The sequence below is a fragment of the Solanum verrucosum genome, unplaced genomic scaffold (assembly GCF_900185275.1).
Source record: "Solanum verrucosum unplaced genomic scaffold, falcon-dt-bn FXZP01000017.1, whole genome shotgun sequence".
In the NCBI taxonomy this organism is placed as follows: domain Eukaryota; kingdom Viridiplantae; phylum Streptophyta; class Magnoliopsida; order Solanales; family Solanaceae; genus Solanum; species Solanum verrucosum.
In genome coordinates, this window is record NW_026020078.1 from 307,521 (window position 1) to 331,765 (window position 24,245).

At 35.9% G+C, this 24,245-nt stretch overlaps 3 protein-coding genes across 4 annotated transcripts; 2 read left to right on the plus strand and 1 right to left on the minus strand.

Moving 5' to 3' along the window:
- The first annotated feature begins 6,738 nt into the window (after nucleotides 1-6,738).
- Nucleotides 6,739-11,730, plus strand: LOC125824214 (probable protein arginine N-methyltransferase 1). Of its 2 annotated transcripts, XM_049503568.1 has the most exons (9): nucleotides 6,739-6,995; nucleotides 7,735-7,745; nucleotides 7,859-8,014; nucleotides 8,266-8,329; nucleotides 8,424-8,566; nucleotides 9,951-10,038; nucleotides 10,194-10,309; nucleotides 10,448-10,598; nucleotides 11,240-11,730. In XM_049503568.1, exons 1-9 carry the CDS (start codon nucleotides 6,803-6,805, stop codon nucleotides 11,443-11,445), a joined length of 1,128 nt encoding a protein of 375 aa, XP_049359525.1. In that variant the 5' UTR covers nucleotides 6,739-6,802; the 3' UTR covers nucleotides 11,446-11,730. The 2 variants fall into 2 exon arrangements, with proteins under 2 accessions (XP_049359525.1, XP_049359526.1); XM_049503569.1 differs by lacking the exon at nucleotides 7,735-7,745 and having other exon boundaries at nucleotides 6,740-6,995.
- Nucleotides 11,731-12,950: 1,220 nt separating this feature from the next.
- Nucleotides 12,951-17,010, minus strand: LOC125824208 (uncharacterized). Its single transcript, XM_049503563.1, has 7 exons — nucleotides 16,752-17,010; nucleotides 16,330-16,440; nucleotides 15,741-15,809; nucleotides 15,214-15,345; nucleotides 13,430-13,507; nucleotides 13,215-13,337; nucleotides 12,951-13,143 (listed from the first exon to the last, which is right to left on the minus strand). The coding sequence occupies exons 1-7, from the start codon at nucleotides 16,956-16,958 to the stop codon at nucleotides 12,955-12,957; spliced, it is 909 nt and encodes a 302-aa protein (XP_049359520.1). The 5' UTR covers nucleotides 16,959-17,010; the 3' UTR covers nucleotides 12,951-12,954.
- Nucleotides 17,011-17,293: 283 nt separating this feature from the next.
- On the plus strand, nucleotides 17,294-22,946 carry LOC125824215 (uncharacterized). The gene is made up of 5 exons (XM_049503570.1): nucleotides 17,294-18,068; nucleotides 21,098-21,150; nucleotides 21,840-22,006; nucleotides 22,081-22,232; nucleotides 22,352-22,946. Exons 1-5 carry the CDS (start codon nucleotides 17,294-17,296, stop codon nucleotides 22,783-22,785), a joined length of 1,581 nt encoding a protein of 526 aa, XP_049359527.1. The 3' UTR covers nucleotides 22,786-22,946.
- The last annotated feature ends 1,299 nt before the right edge of the window (nucleotides 22,947-24,245 follow it).

Consider the following 24,245-nt stretch of genomic DNA (forward strand, 5'->3'; position numbering starts at 1 on the left):
TAGAAAAAATGACGACCCGTCAAATCCTTCTGTGAAATGGTGATCTTAAACCAAATCTCTGAATCCACCCTATGGATTAGTCCTACGACCCGTCAAACTTTCTACAGCTTGTCATGTCAAGTCATAGGTCCAATCTTTAGAAACTTAATTTTTCAAAACTCAACTCTGGGTCTACGACTTCCTTCCTATGGTCCATAGGTTTGACTCTTAGAACCTGCTCAGTGGAAAAAATAGTATTTTCTTTTTTCTTTCGAATTTCCAACTTTTGGGGTGTTACATTAGCGGTAGCCACTTTAGCGGCCTAGGGACTTCTTAAGCGGGGTTGGCCATCCATGTACTTGGTTCCTAAGCGGTCATTTTGCCACTTTAGTGGTCATGACTGGTGATTATATCTAGATGTTCCTCCTCATTTTCCCAAAATAAGAAGCATTGTTATGTGATTGATTTTGACCTAATTTCTTTAGTATTTCGTTGTATTGAGCTGGGAATAGTGTTGGGGCATCATAAAGGTCATTATTCACGCTTGTAGACCCATAAGTTCTAATAATTTCCTTGTCTTTAAGCTTGATTTTGAAAATTCTTGAGCTAGTTTATGTTGTGGCCTGTTTCGGCATCGTTAAAGCTCAGATTATGCCCATATTTAGGGTACAAGCTCCTTAAACTTATTGGGATCCAATGATGGAGTTAATTTTGTGACTCTTTGCATGGGTCCCATAGTGCCATTTTTGGCTTTTTCTAGTTCGATTTTTATTACAATTTAGGTGTCAAAATGTGTGTATTGATGCTTGGATCATTAATTTGATAGCATGGAATCATTTGGAGGCAGCTCGGAAGGGGAAGGCGCCAGTTTAGTGGTTTTCAACATGCGTGCTAGGCTTTGAGGTAGGATACGTCGTATTGTCCGTTGATCTTGTGTGTTGATTGTTATAGCATGCTAATTAGCTAAGTGTGGGGTAGATTTCTAGTATAATTCCTTGTTATTTTCCCTACTTGTATCGTTTAGGCCTTTTTCAATTATTTTGGGTAATTCTTGAGATTCTTATTACTCATTGATATCCGATTTGTGACAGTGAGTTGAATTTAGGCTAGAATGACCTTAGTGTTGTTATTGTGGAGCCTTAGCTTATGTTTGGCTAGAGTTGCTTTAGAAGTTGGATTTTAGGGCCCACACAACTAGTTTTGGGATTGGATTTGGGTTAGATGTGACCCATCGAGCTAGGATATGACCTTCTAGTAGCCCTACTTGGACCTTTGGTTAGCGGGATGGGGTGAGTGGTTATCTTGACTCGTGCATGACCCTTTTTACTTTTAACGTTATAGCTTACCTGAGGTGAGATTCTAGGAGAATCTAGATAGTGTTGTAGATATTCTGATATGAGATTCAAGCATGGTAACCCAACTAGGTTAAGGATGAATCCCACAAAGAGCCTACTAGATTATTATTTTTTTAATAATTTGATGTTGATATTCAAATCAGTAACTATTATTGGAAAATTAGAGATTTTTATGAGAACTACTAACTATTACTTTGATTTCTATCAATAATAAATGTGAACTAGGATTATAGTTCTTAGTTATCAGAATTCAAATAAATACTTTACTATCAACTCATTCAGTAGTGTTCATTGTGCAAAACTGACAAATCTTTAAGTCTCCTAAAGCCTCTTGGCCTAATTAAGAGAATATCACCATAAGTTCTTCCCGACAATTGGGTGTCAAATTAAATTGTCCATCCATCAAAAGCCTCATGCAAGTTATCTGTCATGACCCAAAGTATGCCCTAGGCGTAACATGGCGTATAGAAATCCGAGAAGCTCTACACAAGCCATTTAGCATGCATCATACAAGATAATAGAAATAGAGATTCCAAATGAAACAATCTTATATCATAAAAGAGTTTGACAAAAGTGTAAATCTAACATAAGTCTCAATAAGCTATCTATTACATCATAAGGAAAGTGATTAGGACGTAACACATATATCACATACAAAATCTGAAAATTGAATGAAACTCATAAAGAACTAGAAGGAACGCTAAATTGTTCAATTGAAATTGGAAACTTTGGGGACCCCATGGAGGAATGGACTTCATGGGTGAATACCCGCATACCTTACTACTCAATGCTCACAAAGAATGGTGAATTGGACACTTGAATTGAATCCTAGCTTCTTCATCTTCCTTGGGTTGAGAGGAAATTGAGGAGTGAATTTGGTTAGATTTTGGGGAATTAGGAGAATGGGTTTGAAGTGGATAGTTTTAGGACTTGAAAGCTTAATATATGGCTTAGGGTAGAAGACAAAACGACATAGTATTGGTTTAAAATAATTAGGAAAAGACCCAAAAGCCCCTTAAAAGTAATTGTCGAACCTTTCTACGATTTGGACTTACTTTCTACGGGCAGTCCTAGTCAACAGTAGAAAAGTTCAGAAACCTAAATTTTTTGTTCGACTTTGATGAGACCAGTCTACGGCCCGTAGAACTTTCTACGGTCCATAGACACCAACCGTAGAAAACAACTTTTGGCCTTAAAATTTCACTAAGTCAAGGACCTACCTACGAGACTCATCTATGACTCGTAGATCATTTGGCGGACCGTACTGGTGAACCGTAGAAAGAGGTATTGGGACTTGATTTTAAAAATTATTTTTTCTCCTTTTCTAAGAGACTAGTCTACGAGTCGTAGAAAGTCCTACGAACTGTAGACTGGTTTCATAGACTTGAACATGTTACTACAATATAATGCAGTCTTTCCCTTTTTGAAATCTGAGGTGTTACATTATTCTCTCTCGAGATTAAGTTATTAGATGATTGTTGATAACACCAAATTCTTGTTAATGGTCCTTTTTACTAATCTTAAGTTCTTTTATCAAGCAAGTCAAAATACTGGTGAGTTATTTTAATCTTGTCAGTCATTAAAAAAATATTAATTGCAAAAGGAGCTTAAAAAACCATGATCACCTTGTCATGAGAAGACATTTATTGTAAAAGATCATTATCATCATCCAAACTTTAAGTTCCATAACCCTAATTATGAGTTTAGCTATACTTATAACTAGCGGTAAACAATTACTATAATAAATTAAACTACTAGAGAACATGTATATAAAAGAAAGTAATAAGACCGTTTGATTAATGTAGCTTTTGCAAGAGAATCTTGTTCGTTCCATAATAATCTACCAGAATTTTAAAATAAATCCTAAAACTTATAACATTGAATTCTAATCTCTATTACTAAGTTGTAATCCTCTACTAATGATTCGTGATGAATAGTAGATTTGCACTCATTTGAAGTTTAGTTAGCTCAATAGTTAGTATCCTCAATGCCCAATTTTGTCCTATTATGATAAAATGTTGATGATTTGCAACTATGAAGACAAATGGACAATGCAAGGATTGATGTTTGAAAGAATGGCAAAAAATGCTTAAAGAAGTGAAAACGATACATTGTTGAGCACAATATGAGAAAGAGGGATCGCCTAGCAAGAATGGGATCGCCTAGCAAGAATGGGATCGCCCAAACTGATAGTACACCAGGTGTAGGGCTATTTGTTGATAGGCAAAGTCGTAGGTAAACGACGATGTGCCAAGTGGAAAAAGGCAAACATGAGGAACATCACTGAATTTGACAGTGTTGGGTGATAAAATGGAAGTTCAAATGGCGAATTAAGGTGTTGATCAACAATTCGTCGTAGAAGAAAAATGGACTTGAGTGGGATCGTCGAATGAAGATCAAATACCTGAAATGAGAAAAAGGTTTGCTGAACTCTAATTGTCGATTCACTAATTGAGATCGATGAGCCCGACTAATAAAATTTGAGAAACTATATATAGCTCAAAGGAGAGAGAAAAGGCAATTCAAAATTTTGGAGAGAAAATTCTGAATATTTTAGAGAGAGAAACATTTTCTATTGAGTGAAGAACACTTTTATTACCCGGGATTTTGAAATTAACAGATTGAAGTTGTAAAATTAAGGTTAAATTTAAAGTGGTTTTTGTTGTAATTGCTTAATTACATATTACCCATGACTGCTTTCATGAAAGGTATATTTTCTTTGCCTTTTGTGATGGGTGGCTAAAACCCCAATCTCTTGAGATGTGATTATGGGGTTGGGTGTTGATTTAAGTTAGTGGGTTTGCTGAATTGCTAAGTTTTACAGTTGTAAATCTTAGATTTGAACTATTCCCGAGTGATTAATTCATAAATTGAGGTGGCCAACTTGATTTTAACCTTGACTTTTTATGGGTGCTCGAAAGAGACTGATATGAGTGGAGAATAGGTTCAATGTTTGCAATTTAGTTGTATTGAATTGCAAGTTTGTTTAGTTTTGCATTTAGATGAGACCGAAAAAAGATTCTATGAAAGGATGCTATGAGATTGAAAAAAGATTAGCGTGATTTAAGATGACTTAGCCTATCTTTGATTGTATAGCTGAAATGAGCAATTCTACAACACCCCCAATGAGATCAATGTCTAATCCCCACACCCCTAGAGTCGTCTAATCTTGTGAATCGTTGCTAATTGAATTAGTAGAGATCGTGTGTCTGAAATTTCTTTGTTAAATTTGATGGAATCATCCACCCATTTACTATTTAACTACGTTGAGCTTAGTGGAAATTTAATTCACCAATTGGATCCTTAACTTTCGTACCATTCACTATGGGATTTCACCCCGACTCTTGTTGGGAAATTTTATTGAGGACGATCGTTGTCCCTTTTAATTGGTTTTAAAGAGGACATTTGAGTGTTATTAATTTGTAATCATAAAAGCGTCGTGAGAAGCATACATATAATAATAGGGTTAAAATCCTAATTCAGTTGGACTCTACTTTGACTAGGTCAAACTCAATTCGATAGATAAAGTGATCGTGATGCAGAGCCTATCACTAGGGTTACTGCTTAACGGCGTAAGGTCCATCTTGGACCCAATCTTCTTTTGTTGTTGAGTCTCTCAAGTTTAGTTCTTGTGCAAGTGTGAAACAATGCCCATCTCAAGGTCTTTCCCGCAACTCTTTTTGTTCCATTTTAGTCTCGATTACTCCGCTTTGCGTTCCAATCCATCATATGGATCTTTTTTTAATACTGCTTTTGGCCTAAAATCATCCTAATCATGTCCATTAGCGTATCATAACATATAATTAATAAACACATATATATTCATAAGATTATACTCAAAACTTTAGCTAAAACATTAATAAAAATGATGTTTGAATACATAAATATACCCTATATCAGAGGCCTATGTATATGTTGTTGGAAGATGAAGAAGAGAAAGGGAAGGGGAGGAAAAAAAGGACCTTTTTTTCACTTTTACTTTTACTTTTTAAAAAATTTGTCGGTCTTTATTAGTCCAATTTTTATACTAACCCTCCTTATCCGAGTGAAACTCACACATTTTGTCTTACTCGGTCATTAAATTGCCACATAAGCTCAATCAATGATTATAGAATTTTAAAATGCTTGCTTTAATTAAGTTAAGGTGTCTGAATGAAACTTCATAAAGTATAAGAACCAAAATGTCAAATCAGGACAAATAGAAGGATTTTTCAAGTCATCTCGCCTTGATTCCACAACATTTTTAGTATTTATTCTGAAAAATATTTTAAATTTTGACTTGTTTTAAAACTTTTTTGGCCTAAAAGTAGTTGCTTAAAAATACTTTATAACTTTTTCAAACACCTCCAAAACTAAAAACTACTCAAAAGTTCAAAACATCTAAAAATAAGTTAATCCAAACAACACCTACACAAATAAATGTGTTACTTCTAAAATTAAAAAAAAATAGGGAAAAGGGAAAAAATATACCCTCAAACTATCGTAAATGGTATGCAGATACTCTCAGTCATACTTTTGGGACATTGGTGCCCCTACTGTCCAAAAACTAGAGCATATATGCCCTTCACTTTAACAGAAGACTAAATAGGGACACGTGACACAATCTTATCCATCGATCCGATATTTAATAAATGTCAGATCTGTGGATAAAATTATGACACGTGTATGTCCGTTAGTATAAATAGTATATATGCTCTAGTTTTTAGACGACAGGGGTATCAATATCCAAAAGTATGACAAAGAATATCTGCATACCATTTACGATAGTTCGAAGGTATATTTGTCCTTTTCCCAAAAATAAATGCTACTTATATAAATAAATTTTAAAACTTGACCTATCATGTAAAAATCTTGTGTCTTTCCCTCTTGATTAGTTGATTATCCGTGAAGAGCCTACCGGGAGGTCAAGTTGTGTAAAATGGTTTACTATAATGGGAAACTTTTACAAATAGCCACATAATAAACTTAATTACGCTCCATAGCTATAGTTTGCATATTTACAGGATGTAGCTACAGTTTAAGTTGTCTTGTTTGTATAATTCGCAGGATTGTATAATTCGCGGGTACATTTGTATAATTCAGTTATTTTTGTATAAACTTGAAATAACGAATTTATACAATTACAAACATCAGAAGTGTAAGATATTATACAAACTATATTATACAAATTTTGAATTATACAAAAGTTATATAAATTATATCATACAAATTCCAAATTATACAAACATGCCAATTATACAAAATTAAAAAGCTGAACCGCATAATTATAACTAAAAGTAAGTTGCAAATTGTAATTAAGGCAAACTATAATTATAATTAATCTGTATATATTTGCTTATACTCGTAATTTCCCCTGCTATAAAGCTAAGGAAAGCCGAGAGAGCTGAGAAATCCTTCCATAAACCCTAGACAGGAGCGGAGCCACCCTTTGTTCTTAAACCCTAAACTGGGAGAGCATTCTTCAGAAAATGGATTGTCGAAGTAACTATGAAAATCAGAACTCGGGAAGCACATCATCAAAGATGAAATTTGAGTACGAGGATGAAAGCTCCAACATTGAGGTGGAGGAAGATACCTCCATGTGTGACCCAATTGACGACTCTATTGTGGGCAGCGACAAGACTAGCGCTGACTATTACTTCGACTCATATTCTCACTTTGGTAACTTATCTTGACCTTTCACATTTCTCTTCTCTGGTTTCTTCTCCTTTATGGCTTCTTGATGCAGTTATATATGCGTTTGTTGGGTTATTCGTGGAATGTGCTGGGATGTAGCTTGGTTGAGTAATTTTCTCCTTGGAAGAGTCAATTTAGTACTTAACTTGGAGACTGTATTGTATAAACCTCCTGAGCACCCGGCCCTTCTCTATTGTGCAGTAAAAGTATATAGTTGTGCTTAGACAAGCAAAATGCTCCCTCTATCCTCTTGAAGAGCGCAGAAATATGTCCTGCTAATGGAATTTTTAAAAGTACTATTAATTGGTTAGAAGCTGTGGCATAGATTGAAATTTTTGGTTTCCATGCTAATCTTTATGACGGTGCTGAGGAGGTTGATAACAATTGGACCTATGCACCTAGGTTCAATGCATTGCTTGGTATTCCTCTTGCTGCTATGCTCATGCCCTTTGGCATGCTGTTCTTCAAACTCCTCCGCCTGTGGCAATGTCACATGTACCTCTGTCCTTGGAAAGAAAATCTACAAGGTCCCGTTTAAATAGAGACAATATATATAAGCAAAAGTTCTTATTAAAAACTATAAAAAGGTTCCCCTTGAGTTGTTGTCTTGTCAATGGTCAGTTGTAGCAACTTCTTGACCATTGAATTCATAACGGTGATGTCTTTTAGTTTGTAATCACGTATAGAAGCTAATTTCTCCTACCTTCTATTGATGCTTTTGCAGGTATTCATGAAGTAAGTACTCATATATCATCTTAGGGTGTGGTGGCCTGCTATTGACGCTACCTCAGGTTTTGCTTTAATAGTCTACATTCATGGTTCTAATTGTAATTCTTACTCTGTAACAGGAGATGTTAAAGGATGTGGTGAGAACTAAGACTTACCAAAATGTTATTTACAAAAACTCCTTCTTAATCAAGGATAAAGTGGTACTTGATGTGGGTGCTGGGACGGGAATCTTGTCACTCTTTTGTGCAAAAGTTGGCGCCAAACATGTTTACGCGGTATGGAGTCCATCTCTTGTTCTTGGGCCATAGTATCACTTCTATATCATGTATATTCTTGATTGTAACATGGTAGCTGTCTTGGTCACCACACACTAGATATTCAAATGCTATTTACTATGCTCTTCATTATTGAGATGTTGCGGCATGACTTTGTAAGTTAATGTTGAACAAAGTTGTAAGCCTGAAGAAGCTAATGCTAAACTATCTAAATGCAATCAGACTTATCTTTGCCATTTTGGTATTTTCAGATTGAGTGCTCCAGCATGGCTGACATGGCCCAAGAAATTGTAAAACTCAATGGGTTCTCAGACGGTGAGCTGATTTTATCACCAAGTCATGAACCTTGTGACACATTTTCTGTGTGCTTTTGTACTATCTAGTTTACTGAGTCTGTTTGCTTTCTCAGTTATAACTGTTATCAAGGGAAAGGTAGAAGAGATTGACCTTCCGGTTCCAAAAGTGGATATAATTATTTCTGAGTGGATGGGATACTTTCTTCTTTATGAGAACATGTTAGATACAGTCTTGTATGCTCGTGACAAATGGCTGGTAAGCTGCTTTTAGTTGTGAACTTCAAAAAGTTGCTTCTACTCGTGATTGTTTAGTACTTGTTGCATTTGCTCAATGCAACATTCTGTTCTTGAAATTTAGGCTCTCTTCTGATACGATTTTATGTTTTATGTAGATACTTTTTACATGTATTTATTATTTTAACCATAATAGAATTTCCCCATGGAATTTGTAATCCTTTGTGTGCCTTATTACAGTAAATGCCATGAGCTAATTACAACCAGAGTTATTAATAAGATGCCTATCTTCAAATTCATCTCCTTGGCTTTTGGCTGGCATCACTTACATAAGTAGCTCTTTCTTGAGTTATTATGGTTATATATAATGTAGTAAAAAAAATACTTCTAGTTAATGGAATATTTAGTGCAAATAAAAGGCTTTTGACATACTGTATGGGAACCTGGACACATGCAGCTGATGATGCCTTTTTAAGGGAGAATGGAAATGATGGAAAAGTAAAAGGTATGAGCAGGAAGAAGTGTTGATAGCGATGAAATATAAGTGGGGAATAACGAAGAGGGCCCTTGTCCTTTTCCAAGCCATGACACTGTGACATGCGCAACCTCTTCTATATTAATTAGACCAAGCTTATTGATTGAGCTTGCCAACGGGTTCAAAGAAAAAAGGCGTGGGTTGCATTCTACCATTGAGTGCTAATCTAGACTTTGCCCGACATGACATCCCCACCAGACAAACATATTTCAGCCATCATCACACTTCCTGCATTGATCAACATCTTCATGCTGATCCTTCTCCCTTCCACCCAATACCAAGATGAACTCCCACAGCCACCAAAAAAGGAATTATCTTTAAGGTGCACATTTTATTCAAGAAAAAATGTTTTTGTTCTTGGTTGTGCTGAGTTCAAGGTGTTTGTATGCAGATAAGATTATTAGAGTGCTTGTATGACAATTTATTTCCTCCATTGATGTCCGAGAATTGAAAAGAAAGTTGTAGTGTAAGTGGACTAATTGTTTTACCCACGTAATGATTGAAAAACTGTTTGTTTTGGCTTCTTAAGATAATGAAAATGGGTACCTGTAATTCAAAATTGGAAAATTTGCTTTTTCTTAAGACAATGAGAATTTTAGTACCCCCTAGTTTTTGGCTGGGTTGTATTATGTTGAAGACCTGGGGTCACTGGAAATTAGTGACTGGATAATGTGCTTTATCCTCTTCGAATGAACCTTTTCTCATTATTGCTTTAAGTAGAGCTCCCCAGGTTGGCTGATTTAATTTCCAAACCAACTTTCTGGCGTTCTCCTATTTGCTTCAATTTTCTTGGGTGACTCTTTGGTTGGCGAGCTCAACTAAAAAAGGCCTTTTTTTTTAAAATTATATACCCTTTCTCCCGCCTGTACAGGTAAAAGATGGTCTTGTGCTGCCAGATAAAGCTTCTTTGTGTTTAACAGCAATTGAAGATGCTGACTACAAGGATGAGAAAATCGAATGTGAGATTGATCTTTTTCACATCTTCTACTTGATGGATATTGACTTCTGCATTTAATATGCACTTTCCCATGGACTTTTTCAGTTGCACCAGTCCTCTTCATTATTGGGCTAAATTTGTCACCCTGATTCCAATCTTTTTTACATGCTATTGCAGTTTGGAATAGTGTGTATGGTTTTGATATGAGCTGCTTACGGAAGCAAACTATAATGGAACCACTTGTTGATAATGTAGATCAGAAGCAGATTGTTACAAATTGCCAGTTACTCAAGGTAATTGGATCAAATATGGTTGTCTTCAAACTCCATTTCAAAAAAATGTGTCTTCAAAGGTGCTATATTGAGTAGCCCGAAATTGTGCTGTGGAGTTTCTTTTATACTTCACTTACAACGGGGTCCTTGTTGTTACAGACAATGGATATCTCTAAGATGGCTTCTGGTGATGCTTCCTTCACAGTTCCGTTTAAGCTAGTCGCAGAACGTGACGATTACATCCATGCCCTTGTAGCTTACTTTGATGTCTCTTTCACGAAGTGTCACAAATTGACAGGCTTCTCCACAGGTTTATTATTTGTGTTGGCTTTTGTTGAACTTTTGTGCAATTATCTTTTGTTTTTGTTTCATGTTGTTTGTGTTGGGTTGGGAGGGAGAGAGGTTTGTTGGGCAAGGGCAGGAGGGAGGGGATTAAGGTGACACCAATGGACCACCTGTGCAGCTCCCTGACTTCCTCAGGTTCATAGAAGTGAATTTTTGCGACTTTGTTCATAGTCCAAAATAAGTGAATTGTTCAAAGTTCAAGAAAGTTGTTGAGACTTTTTTTCCCATGTTTACCTTTCATTTAATGAGGTTCTTAACTACTTAACATTTTCTAAGAAAATAATTTGGGAGTAATCAGAAGGGTAATAGTGGAAAGTAGTCTTTAATTTATGTCCTTAAATATTATTCTCAAGGGGTGTGTCATGCCCCAACAATTCACTTAGTATGGACTAGGGAGTACGTTCTAATTATTTCATTTGAAGATACATTTATATAGTTTTGTATGAATATCATGGACACATGTATATCTCCTCTTGAAACCGGAGATAGAAAACTTATTAACTCACTTAAAGTCCAGTCAACTACCCCGTCTGAATAAAATAAAAAGTTGAGGAAAAGGGGGAAATATGGTATAAGCTATTGCTGACCATGAGAGTAAATATGCAGGACCAAGGTCTCGGGGTACACACTGGAAGCAAACGGTTCTCTACCTGGAAGATGTGCTTACTGTATGCCAAGGGGAAGCAGTAGTTGGGAGTATGACTGTGGCGTCTAACAAGAAGAATCCTCGAGATCTTGATATAATGCTCAAGTATTCAGTAAATGGTCAGCGTTGTTCTGTTTCAAGAACTCAGTGTTATCGGATGCGATGATGCTCGTGTTGGAAAGCATACATTTTTCTGCTTGTCCCACTTTGACGTAAAGCAGAACGGTGTTGCATATCTTATATTCAGAGCTGATCATTTACAACCCAGCTTACTCTTTCCAAAGGGCAAATGCGTATTTATGCCTATTATTTCTGCTGATTGTTTGTCCTACCCAGCTGTGGGTTATTTTCCTTTCTATTTGCTGTCTGTTACACAACCAAGTTTATTTTGGCTGCATTTTGTATGTGAGGCCTTAAAGGACAATTTTATGGAAAAAGGATGCGTAACTGGACTGAATTAATTGGGTTTGATTTTGGATCCTTGCTTTCAGTTCATAGCGATATTTTTTTAAAAACTTTGTTGGTTCAGTTCTTGGTTTAGGGTAATTACCTAAATAAACTATTTATTTTATTATATTTTCTAAAATTTCATATCATTTAATAAAATTACAAAAATTCCTACTTTATGCTTGCTATGTATTAGGTGGATAAATCACTTTATGCGATATATTGGTAGGATATATATCAATTTGTGTGATGTATCAGGATATATGTGATGTATTGTTGGATGTTACTTTATGCAATGTATTTGTTGGATACATCTCTTTATGTGTAGGTTGGATACGTCAGTTTACACAATTATCTGTTGGATACATCACTTTACATGATGTCAGGACATGATGTATCTAGACATTGAGTGATGTATCTAAAGTCGAGACATGATGTATCATGCGGATACATCACTTTACGCAATGTATTGGTAGGATACATCAATTCATGCGATGTATTGAGACGTACATGATGTATTGGATGTTGCTTTACGCAATGTATTTGTCGGATACATCTCTTTACACGATGTATAGGTTGAATACATCAGTTTATGCAATTATCGGTCGGATACATTACTTTACATGATGTATCAGGACGTACATGATGTATCGAGACATTGAGTGATGTATCTGAAATCGAGACATGATGTATTAAGATGTTATGTATTCGAAACCGAAATGCGATGTATCAGAACGTTTTGGGATGTATCCAAATTCCACCAAAATTAAGGGATTTGTGTAATTTGAAAAAGAATAGGAATATGATGTAATTAACTATGAAATTTGTGTAAAATCTAGTTGAAGTTGTATTGTACATTCAAGCACAACGATTATTTCAAATATTTTTTTGCAAAAAGTATAACCAAACACAACTCCAACTCCATAAATTCTAAATGAACTAAAAAAATACTTAGAATCTATGGCCAAACACATGCTAAGTTCTTGTATGTGGTATATAATGTAGATTTCATTATAAAAACAACAAAGTACTAGAAGTTCTCTACAGTTTTACTAGTATATAAATCTCTAACAAGATTAGAAGACTCATCGAAAGTATCAAGACCCAAGATGGTAGCAGAGAAACAAAAATCTCGTGGGTAAGATGAGAATTACATATTTTCAGTCTCTCCATAAGACTACATTTTAATGGGAGAAAAGAAAAGGAGGAGAAAGGGATTTCGCAGTCATTATAGCTCTCCCTTACCGGTTTTGGAACTCTTCTTCCATTGTGCTTTCTTCGTTCCCCACCACTTTCTCATCCTGTGGGATACTCTGTTAGCGTGATTCTTCAGAGTTTCACTTGTATCCTGAATTCCTTTTGTGATCCGTTGCTTCCAATCATTCTTCTTACTTTCTTTTTCTATAATAACCTTCCCCTGCAGATAATTTCCATATTAGTTGAGCACTTTTGATTGGTTTAACGGGAAAAGAGACTACTCGTTTGTACCAGTTTTGACGGGAAGCCTCCTTCATCATCATCGTCGTCATCATCAGCATCTTCATCACCAAACTTTTGGTTCATTAAATCTTCCCTAGAATACATTTGCATACCTGGGGCTCCAGGCATACCCTGAAGCAAAATGTTGTAAATTTCTAATTTTCAATAACAGGCCTAATATAGAAAGAAATCATGCAGTTGACTCTCGTGATAAACAGAATTACCTGCATGGATCGCATTAGCTTTTCCATTTCAGCCTCTTTTGAGGACTTAGCAACAAAAGGTTCTCCTGGGACTCTATTCTGAAGCAAAAGAAGAAAGAATCACCAAACTATGAATGGGAAAGCTAATCTCATTGCTTTATTTAACTGCTAAATCAACATGTAGCACCTAGATAGTCAAGGATTTATCACAGAACATGCTATGCTATGCTTAGAAGAATAAACAGTGTCCATTCAAATAATTATGAATCAGTGAGATGCATTCTTCATGGGGAGAAAACGTCATTAAGGGTTGCAAGGCACAAAAGCAGATTTCAGATGGCTTCTTGTTTCCAAGTGATAGGATCTGTAACATAACTTCTCATAAAAATTAATGTATGCCTCTAGCTCAGCAATTCCAAAGGTTTTCGTCCATTAAATTAGCACCTTGCCATATCGCCCTGACTATGTCATATGTCAATATGGGCTGGCCCAGCCTAGCCCAGCCCTTATGGGCACTTTGATGGGCCTTAAAAATGGCTAGCCTAGTTCAGCCTCACGTGGCCAAAAGGCTATGCTAGGCCGGCCCACCTTAGCAAACAATATAATTTTCATAATTTTTAAAATAAATTTAACCTAAAAATGGGAACGTAAATATTTACGATACAATATTACATAGTGTTGCTAACCAAGTCTCAAAACTAGAATCAAATTGTCTTAATAGTACTTATTAAGTACTAGTTATTCAATGCTTTCAATTTTTAGTAATGGCCATTATGTAGGGGATTGTTGTCCATATCAAAGAACTGAAACTGCTTGCACTCTTCTCGTTTGAGACCTTTCACCAAACTGCCTCCTTACATTTGGTAATTCATCTCTTTCAGGTTGCACTACAAGGGATTTGTCCCTGTGATTTCCTCCAGAAGTTGCCAATTCTTCCCTTAGTAAGCTGTACTCATGCAGGAAGGACACCTCATTGCCTTTATTAGCAAGTCTCATTCATCTAGACATGAAGCCTTATGCCCTTATCAGTCTATGATAGGGAAGACTGTTTGTAGGCAAGGTTTCAACAGTTAAGGAAGGAGATCATGGCTCTATAGCACTCTTCCCCTCAAGGTGGCCATTCTGGGGTGCAAGCTACTTTGGAAAGGTTACTCACACTGTTCTATTGGAAACACATTAGAACTGATGTGAAGGAGATTGTTCAGAAGTGTGATCCTTGTCAGAAGAACAAGTCTGATGGCTCATCGCTCAAGCCTCATGGGCCAGACTAAAAGGCCTCATTTTTAGATGGGATCCAAAATTCTCAGCCCAACCCTATTAAATCATTGGTTGGGCTAGCCCAACCGGGCAAGCTCCATATTGACGACTCTATCTATGACCATGCTTATTTTCATTGTTTAGTTAGTTAATACTCGATCAATTTATTCTTGAGATGTAGTCTCTCAGAACTGGCAACCAATTTCGTTCCCTCCCCACACGCAAAAAAAAGGAAGCAATATATTACATGTATAATTTGTCATCACATATTTCTGTCTATCCAACAAACAAATATTTTGAAACAGTATGTACACAAGCAAAGCTCGCTCTTACAACAAAAGATGGAAACATTTTTGGATGTGGTCTATCTTTCATGTCTAAAGAACAAGCACTATTTTTACCGATAAAGCTAAAGACTAAGGACTATGCTATATTGTTTACAAAACCAGATAACATTGGGGCCACAAGGCACGAAGAAGGAGAAGAAAAGCATAGAAATTCGGATATTGGATGAATTTACTGGTTAATGTCATAAAGCTTGACATTACCTTAGGAACTGGAGGTGGTGCCTTGCTACAAACTTTGGTCAAATCCTTGCAAAGGAAACTTTTCAAGGAATCAAGATCTGGTTTGGTTTTATATAAATATTCTGCCACATCTGTATCAAAATAGTCCATCACCTGCAAAATATGAAGAAAGATCATTGCTGCAAGAAATAGTTTGTTTGTCTTACAAAAGACAGCAACATATAGAGCCTGTTTACAAGACAAGTTATACTGAAGCAAAAAGAAAAAAAATTCAAGAGCAACAAGCAAAGTGCAGTCAATCTTTTAACGTAGGAAGCCAAAAAGTATGGATATCATTATAAACATGATCAAATCATAATTGCACAATGAGAGGAAATTGGGAAGGAGATGAGCTTTTTATTTGGAAACAAGTTAAAAAACACTTCCGAAGCTCAATGTAAGCAAGCATCATGCCATTATAAACTTACAACTCCTTTAGCATTAATATAACCAGTATTTGTTTGCATCACTGCTAACATCAAATGCACAGAATAAGTAGGAGAACTTACATCTTGACAAGCACGCTCTATTGTTTTGCATTCTGAATTACATTGTCCTTCAGAGTCTTGTTCAATCAGCTGAACATTGGCAATGTCAAATAAGAATCCTCTCAGAAATATATAAAATGATGGACTTGATGCCCACTATCAAAACTTCAATAATTCTTTCAAATTAAAAGCTACACTGTGTAAGTAATAGCATAGAAAATACAGTGTTTAGCGACAGAGTTGTCAATTGCCGACAATGAATGAAGCATAGATGTGTTTATCTTGCCAGCAGCTCAATTAGTAGAAGCTACATTGATTGTACACCAACAACGGTGGACCTTCATTGTAGCTACTGGGTGCTCAAGCACCCTTATTGTTTTACCAAAACATTACATTTTTATATCAAGAAACTACTTATAACATATAAATATAGTGGCCGCGCACCCAATCACAAAGTAGCACTTTGAGATTTAACACAGTTAAGCACCAATGACTAAATATCTTGGGCCCGCCACCGTAAACGAACCAACCCAATTCACCAAAAAGAAGTTACAAGGATTGACTAAGCCATTATATAAGCAAAGAAAGAAGAGACTTGCAGAATTCTTACCTCCAACCTATCACCTTGTTCAACTATGTCAATTTTAAGAATCCAATCAGCTTCCTGCTTCTTTAAATTGCATACATTCTCTGAAATCTCTATTATCTGATACTCTGAGATCTGACATCATCAAACCATATCCATTGCATCAGACAAACAGAAGAATTAAGTGAAGTAAAAACAAACTCCAAGAATTATAGTGGATTACTTTACCCCTCTCGGCCCGTGATTATTTTACTTATTTAGAAGTATTTATCACATAAAAATCTCAGTGTCATTATTATGAGCTACTTTATTTTTCCAACATGTATGATCAAATAAAAAACCATTAGGAAACCTACACATCCAATCGGTATTCTAGTTATGATCGATTGAACTTCCACTATACATAAGTTGAGCTGAAAAAAAAGAACCCCAAATGAGAAAGTTACCTTCTTTGGAGAGATCTCAGCTTGTTTGTTCTGAACATGATGGTATAGCTGATACGCCAGCTTTTCACACACCTGACATCTTATATACGGAATGTCTTCTTTTCTCGCCACTCCTACTGCTTTCTTTGCGCATTCAACAACAATTGGAAACCATATTGTTATCACTATCAAAGACAACAACAATGCAATCTTATCAAATTTCCCCATTACTTCTTTCAGTCAACAAAAATTTCTCAAATTTTGCTTGTATTCAAATACCAACTGAAGAGATTTCTATTTAAGATTTAAGGAGAAACCTCGCAATACGACGTCGTTGCCCTACGTGTCTACTTGATTTCTATTGGCTGTAGCTATCCACCATGTCCGTGGCCCCCACTGTTTCAACCAATAGGACAGAAACATACCGCTGGTCCACATTAAGGAGCTACACTGCCGATGCATAGTAAAATTTCCCATTCTCCTAAAACCCTATTATCCCTTTGTGTTCTTGACTTAATTAGGGTTTTAGCTTTTCGTTCGGTCAATTTTTTTTTCGCCAAGTTATGGTTTCCATTAATGTTGTTGGTCAAAACCATGAAGTTGTACTGAAAAATCTAATTCAAGCTGTATTGGACGCACCAGGCTCTAAGAAGCTGTCATCTTTGAGGTCAAATTTCGAGGAATTACTACAACGTAGCGTCGACCCGCCTTTTGAAGCTATCTGGGTTTACTCAGCTTTACGTTATCGAGGCTTCAGCTCGACAGAAAATGACCTTTTCAAAAGGCTTGCAGCCGTAAAGGATTTGTTTCAGCTTATAGTTTCTTGCTCTGTTTCATGTGATTTCTTTAAAAGCATTGCATTAATTGCACCTGTTATGTATAATGTGTTTAGGTTGGTAATGGGTTTAAAAGGTTTTGAGCAGAAAGCTAAGAAAGCGAAGAAGTTTGTGAGAGAGGTAAATGGATTGGTTGATTCAATTCTTGGGTATGTTAATGTATGCTGTGAGGGTGTAGAGGATAGATGTGATGTTTCAAAGGGCTTCCTTAGGCCAGTGAGGGAGTTATTGACTGTTTGGATGTGGGATAATACGGTGGAAGATACTGGGGATAAGGGATGCATGCGAGCTTTTTTTCCACTTCTGACTGATGAGATTGTTGAAGGGGTTAATGCTGAAGGGTGTGAGCTAAGTGCATTGGCTGGTTGTGTGATTGCGGAGGCATTTTTGTTGAAGTTATGCTTGAGGTTTCTGGAGGATGGTTCCCGAAAAGAATTACAGGACGAATTGAGGGCATGGATCATTGCTTCCATCACTGGGCTTCAGAATCCATACTTCTTTGGTTAGTGTCTATGATTGAAATTGATTTTCTATTGAAGTTTGCACAATCTGTAAAGTGTTTGACTTTTCAATCTCATGTGCGGTACACCTTCCGAATCACAGACTACACTCTGTATAATTTATTTTTCTCCTCATTTTTGTTCAAACTTCGAAATTTTTGGTAAAGGGCTCATTGAATTTTGAGTGACAAATTATACCCAATCTTCTCAAAACCAGCAATTGTGATGCTAGTGAGTTAAATAACAGGCAAATTTACCTCTTTGGACAGTTCAAAGCACAAAATCTCCGTGAAGTGACTGTGCATTTAACCTCTGAGAAATTAGGAACGTGTTATATAATTTCTATTAATGCAGATACTCCTTTGTATGAACACTCTTTTCTATGTGTTACTGTTCTTATTAAGTGCTGTCATCCTTGGATCTGTGAGTTCATTGCTTTAGAATTGTTTGGGAGTTATATTTCTGATGGCTTTGGTGGTGCCAATTGATGATCATAAAGATGAGTGTAGTGGTCATTGTAAAAAAGAAAAATAATTTTACATTTTGGATCGTTATGCTATCGTGCCTATGTGATGGGGAAAACGCATAAAATACCTTTTCTTGTAAGGATATAATATTAGAATAGCTTGATCATGCATTATGTCCAATATGAACTTTTTGCTTATGATGCCGTGACTTTTTCTTGGAAAGTTATGAACAATCACCCAGGAACGTTTCTTCTTCTTTTGTTTTTGTATGGTGGCTAAGTTGCTGAAGTTCTTGATAAGTGGTGTGGGATTTCTTTGTGAGACCTTTTCTTCTCTTCATCTTATGTCATTTGATTTTCTTCTTCTTTTGTTTTGCGTTGGTGGCTAAATTGCTGATCTTCTTGATGAGTGGTGTGGGATTATCATTGTTCTTTGTGAAACCCTTTCTCCACTTCATCTTATGCCATTTCTAAGCACATTTTTCAGCTACATTAGCTTAAAGAATAAGTCATTACATCCTTTTTCACAAACTCTGTTCCTTTGCTCTTGTGGATCCTCTCTTTCACCCTGATGCTTTGCATCGGTGCAAAAATAGGTCATATTAATCTAGCCTCTCTTTTATGGTATTTGATTCACTTTGTTGCATGGCTGCGAAAGTAGAGTATCTAATATCCTTCGTCTTTATGGAAATCTCATATTTATCTCTTTTTTTATAGTACTTGTTAACTTCATACCATCGTATTGTTGTTAGAGCGGAAATGTGGATGGGCACCAAGATTTATTGGGTCTTTAAGCTCAAAACATAATTAAAACGTTGGTTTTATGAAGGTGGGATTTTTTTTTTGGTAAGACATTCTTTCCTTGTTTGTTAATTCCAAAAAGGAAGACATTTTTTCCCCAAATCTTGGTGGATAGAGTTGCTTGGTACCTGTGCCGCTGGGAACATGTATTGCATGGAATACATCGAGGCGCATGCAAGTTGGTGTGGACACCACTGATATGCATAAAAAAAGAATGACATATTTCTATAATTGGAAACAATTTAACTTTGATTGTCATTTTATACCTAATGAGAAATGTTTACGGCCACACAACCGTTACAACACATTTAAGACCATAAGTTTCAGAAGTCTCGTAACCAGTGCTATCAAAAGAAAAATGTGCAAAAAAGTCCTAAGGTCTGTTGGGGATTTAAGTGCAAAAAAGGTACTCCCTCCATCCTATTTTATACGAATTAGTTTGACTTGACACGAAGTTTAAGAAAGAAAGACTCTTGAAATTTGTGGTCTAAAATAAGTGATAGATGTTTGTGTGGCTGTAAATAGTTTCATTAAGGGTAAAATGGATATTTTAAAGTTAAATTATTACTAAATATAGATGTGTGTCATTCTTTTTAGACCGAGTAAAAAGGAAAATGAGTCATAAATTGGGACAGAGAGAGAGAGAGTATAACTTTTGTTGGGGCTTTAAGCGCAAATAAAGCGTGGGCTTTAATGAGAAAAGGCAAAGGGAGACAAAATACAAATATGTATGTTTAGTCCTAGACTAATAATTTATAAGGATGAATGACAAATATATGAACAAAGAAATTCTCATAACCACACAAATGTTATGGTATGTTAAAGACCACACATTTTGAAATTCTTCCTTTCTTTGTTAAAGGCGTACCAAGTCAAACTATGCCACCTATGCGGGTTACCTCTCCTATGTGGTTTGCGAGCTATTGCATAAGAGCTGGGATTTTACCCTGTGCGCACCCAAAGGGTAGCGGCTGCGGGTTTCCCTTGTCATCAAAAAAAAAAAAGTCAAACTATGCCACATAAATTGGAGTGGAGGCACTACATGGGTATATATTAATAATGTAGATTTGAGCAATGCTATTTTCCTTCGAAGAGTTCTTGATAAGGTACTGTTATTCTTAAATTAATATTGTCTTTTTATCCGGTCAACCTTTTCACAACTTTGTTAACTTCTGGCTGCCAGAAATCATTCAACTTTAAGATTTTCCCTAGTGGAGCCCTGAGAATGTTACGGATATTGGATAATTGTTGCCACTGTAATCCACAAATCCATGAAGAAGTATAAATCTTCAGAACTTTCTTTACTAGTATCCTCATACTTCTGAACGATGATACATAGTTTTGACATAACCTCAAATAATCAAATCATATTTCCACGGAGTAATAAAGTATCATCAGATGAGAGTGGCTGTTCTACCTCTCTTCATCTGCTACTTGAAACCCCCAATGGAACTTCCTGTTACTAGCCTGCTTAATACTTCCATAACAAAGAGGAATAAAGATTTACCATATTCTATTGATCCCTTAAGCATAATACAATGTATAAGATGGAGAGGAAATATATATAGAGTTGCTCTTGATCCATTCACGTTGATTGTTGAATTTGTTGTTCCATTCGTCTCTGAATTTAATTCCTTATGTTGGTTTTACTCTTCCATAGCCCATGAATTCTGTTTTCTTACCTGTTTGACATCTCTGTATTGCATTTTTCTCTATAATTTTGTGATTTTCAAACTATACTAAGTTCTCCTTTGTTGAATTCAGAGACCCTTTTAATGATGCTGCTGGAGCCATCTTTACCAACAGCCTCCCTACTGGTTAGACATCTTAGCCCCACTGTCTTTGAGTCCTTTACTCTCTTTCTTTTTTTGATAAACAATGAGTTAAAACCTGTGCAAAACAGTTTTTCGAGAGGTTCGAACATGTGGCCTTGGTCACAGTTTGAGCTCACTTCACCACTGTTCTTTAGCTTTACTCAAATTGTAAGAGCTAATAATGCGCAAAGCATCTTGTGAGGTTTGAATAATGTGGCCAGAGTTTTAACTTGAGGAAATGATCTCCTATACCCACACACAATTTGACTAAAAGGAAATGACCATACAAAGATCTCGTGTTATTTTTACATTTCTCGTGTTATTTTTTGCTGATCTCTCGTAGGAGAAGAGAAATAACTAAAAGTAACTTTATAATGGACTACACAACTAAATCTCCCTTTTAACTAACTTGTCTGCTGGGCCCCACTGTCTTTGAGTCTTTTGAACCCTCTCATAGTTAGTTACTTTTTCTGCTTAATATCCTAGCTTTTTGGGGAAGAATTCTCTGGATTGTTTTTAGTTTCTTTTGGCAGAAAATACTTTGTAGAATAATGTTCTGAATTTACTAAATGGTTTTACATTGCTCATTTGATGACTCTAGTGTGTCAATAGGCTTCAAGTAGAAGTTCTCTTAATTATGCTTTTGTTATAGTTTGAGGATTCTCATATTTTCACCTCCTATTCTGCTGCAGAATTCGGACGATGAGAGGTGCTTAAGAAAAATTCTCTATGATGCTGTGGTACTGGTGGAATATTCTTTCTTAAAGCCTGAGCAAATGGATCAGCTCTCTGCCAAGCATGTGAAAAGTATTATCATGGCAAGACTGTTAGTTACTGGTGTAGCTGTAGAGTTGAATAGGTATGAAAGCTCGGGCATCATGCTCTAAGTTCTTTTTGAGATGCTGAAATTTGATTCTGTTTCTTTGTCTTCAGAAAACAGAAGGACCAGACGAAAGCAATTTCTTACACAAATGCCTTTTCTGGTTCTAGTTTACCTCCTCTGATAATCAAGTGGATCAGAAGTAAGATTGGTACAGAAGACAAAGCGAGTGAACCAAGTAGTTCATCCCCTGCTACATTCTTGAGTAAGTAAATTGAAATACCTCTTTATCACACAGTTCTGCACTAACTACCAAGTTAGGTTGGCCGTTTATACTATACTGGTAAACATGCATCAGAATTGCTATTGACTTGAATATTACAGGGTGGTTTCTTAACATTGAAAATGGTGGGATAAGAATCTTTGACAATAACATGTCAAAAATCCGAGCTAAATTGTTGCTCGATAGTATGACGGAGGGCTTTGAACAACCTGCTTTGAAAGATGGCAAGAAAAAATCGGAGAATGATATTCTGTTCTACATAGATAACAAAGGAGAAGAAGATGAGGAAGAAGGTGATGTTAAGATGAATGAATCTGCTAGTGCTGCCTTTGTATCTGCTGCCCATACAATGGAATCAGCAGAACCTGAAAGAAGAAAGCGCAAAGGAAAAGATTCAGAACACAAAAGCAGGGTGAAGTTCCTCAAGTATAGCCTTCGTGAAAGTTCTGGTTCAAACGGCCAGTCCTCAATTGCAGATAGTGATGATTCAAGTAGCGAGAGTGAGGTGGAGAATCCATTGACAGACGAGGAATGATAAAGTGGTTAGGAGCTCACTCAGGTTTCAAGAACACTCTCTGAAATGGATCGGTGTGCGTTAAACAAGTAATGTAACAGCAGAACATCAATAGTTCCCATTTAAGTTAAGCCGAAGAGAATTACATATGCATGAAGAGACAATCTATATGGTGTCCATTAAATGCATTCATCAAACTTATCCTCCACGAAACCAAACGTATCTCATAACTTGAGATACCACTGAGAAAAGCTTGCTTCAGTCCATTAATTATATTATTCATTGAAACCTCAAGGTGGACAGTTCTCCATAGAGAAAAATGGTCTTAACATTCATCTGGTGAAGCTCGAGGTCAAAATGAGTCACCAGTGTTGTGATGATTTTGAAGGCATTTTTAATGGCCAACGGTGAAAAGGTCTATAATCTATTCCTTTTTTTTCTGGATAAAATCTTTTACCATCAATTAGGCCTTAATATCAATCAATATCTCCGGATGTTTTATCTTCAGGTTGGACACAACAATGTCCCAGACACAATTACCATACATGCACTTCATCACATCAAACAATTAATATGATTTAACACTATTAATACTATCTTGATTGCAAGTCATATGATCCTTAATTTGACTAATATTATACATGATAATCATTAGATAACGCATCTCTTCTTTCTCGGTGATCTTCGAAGGAAAACTCTCTAGAGCTTTAGTAAGTTGTTCAGCTTATTAGCACTTCCATATTTCTATCATAATAGGAGCAATATCATATACGTTGCTAATTATCAAATGCAACTACAGTTTTAGTAATTACCATTTGCAGCATAATTTGGTTGCCAAGCTCGTATATTCAGTTTATTCGTTTGCGCAAATATTACTATCTGTGTCGACTGTTTGTTTGTGCAAGAAATATAGCCTGTATCAATTATATTCATGCGCGCAATAAATAATACCTGTATCATGGTGTATACAATGACACAAACAACAATATACCAGGAACTACATTCATTCTAGTTTCACTTATATTCATTCACTTTGCTATATCAATTGTTAACAACTTGTATCACTTATATTCATGCTCTCTAATTTCATATGAAGTCATTTGCTCTATTGTATTAATTGTTAAAAGCTTGTATCACTTGTATTTGTTTGCTGTAATTTTACTTATATTTATTCGTAGCTACCATTCGATTGTTACCAACTTGTATAGGTTATATATATTCACTTAATTTAGTTGTATCAACAAATAAAGTCACGATAGGTATATGCACTTGCTCAATAAACTTTATTTTCTCTCATTTGATGAAATATGGTGAAGATACATACAAAAATTAAGAAGAATACACACACACACACACATATATATAACATAAAGTCATTCGCCGTTGAAGATAGATACAACATACCCCAATCATTAATGTATACACTATATCTCATAAATTAAAATTATCAAAAATTCGATAGGAATATTACATATAAATTT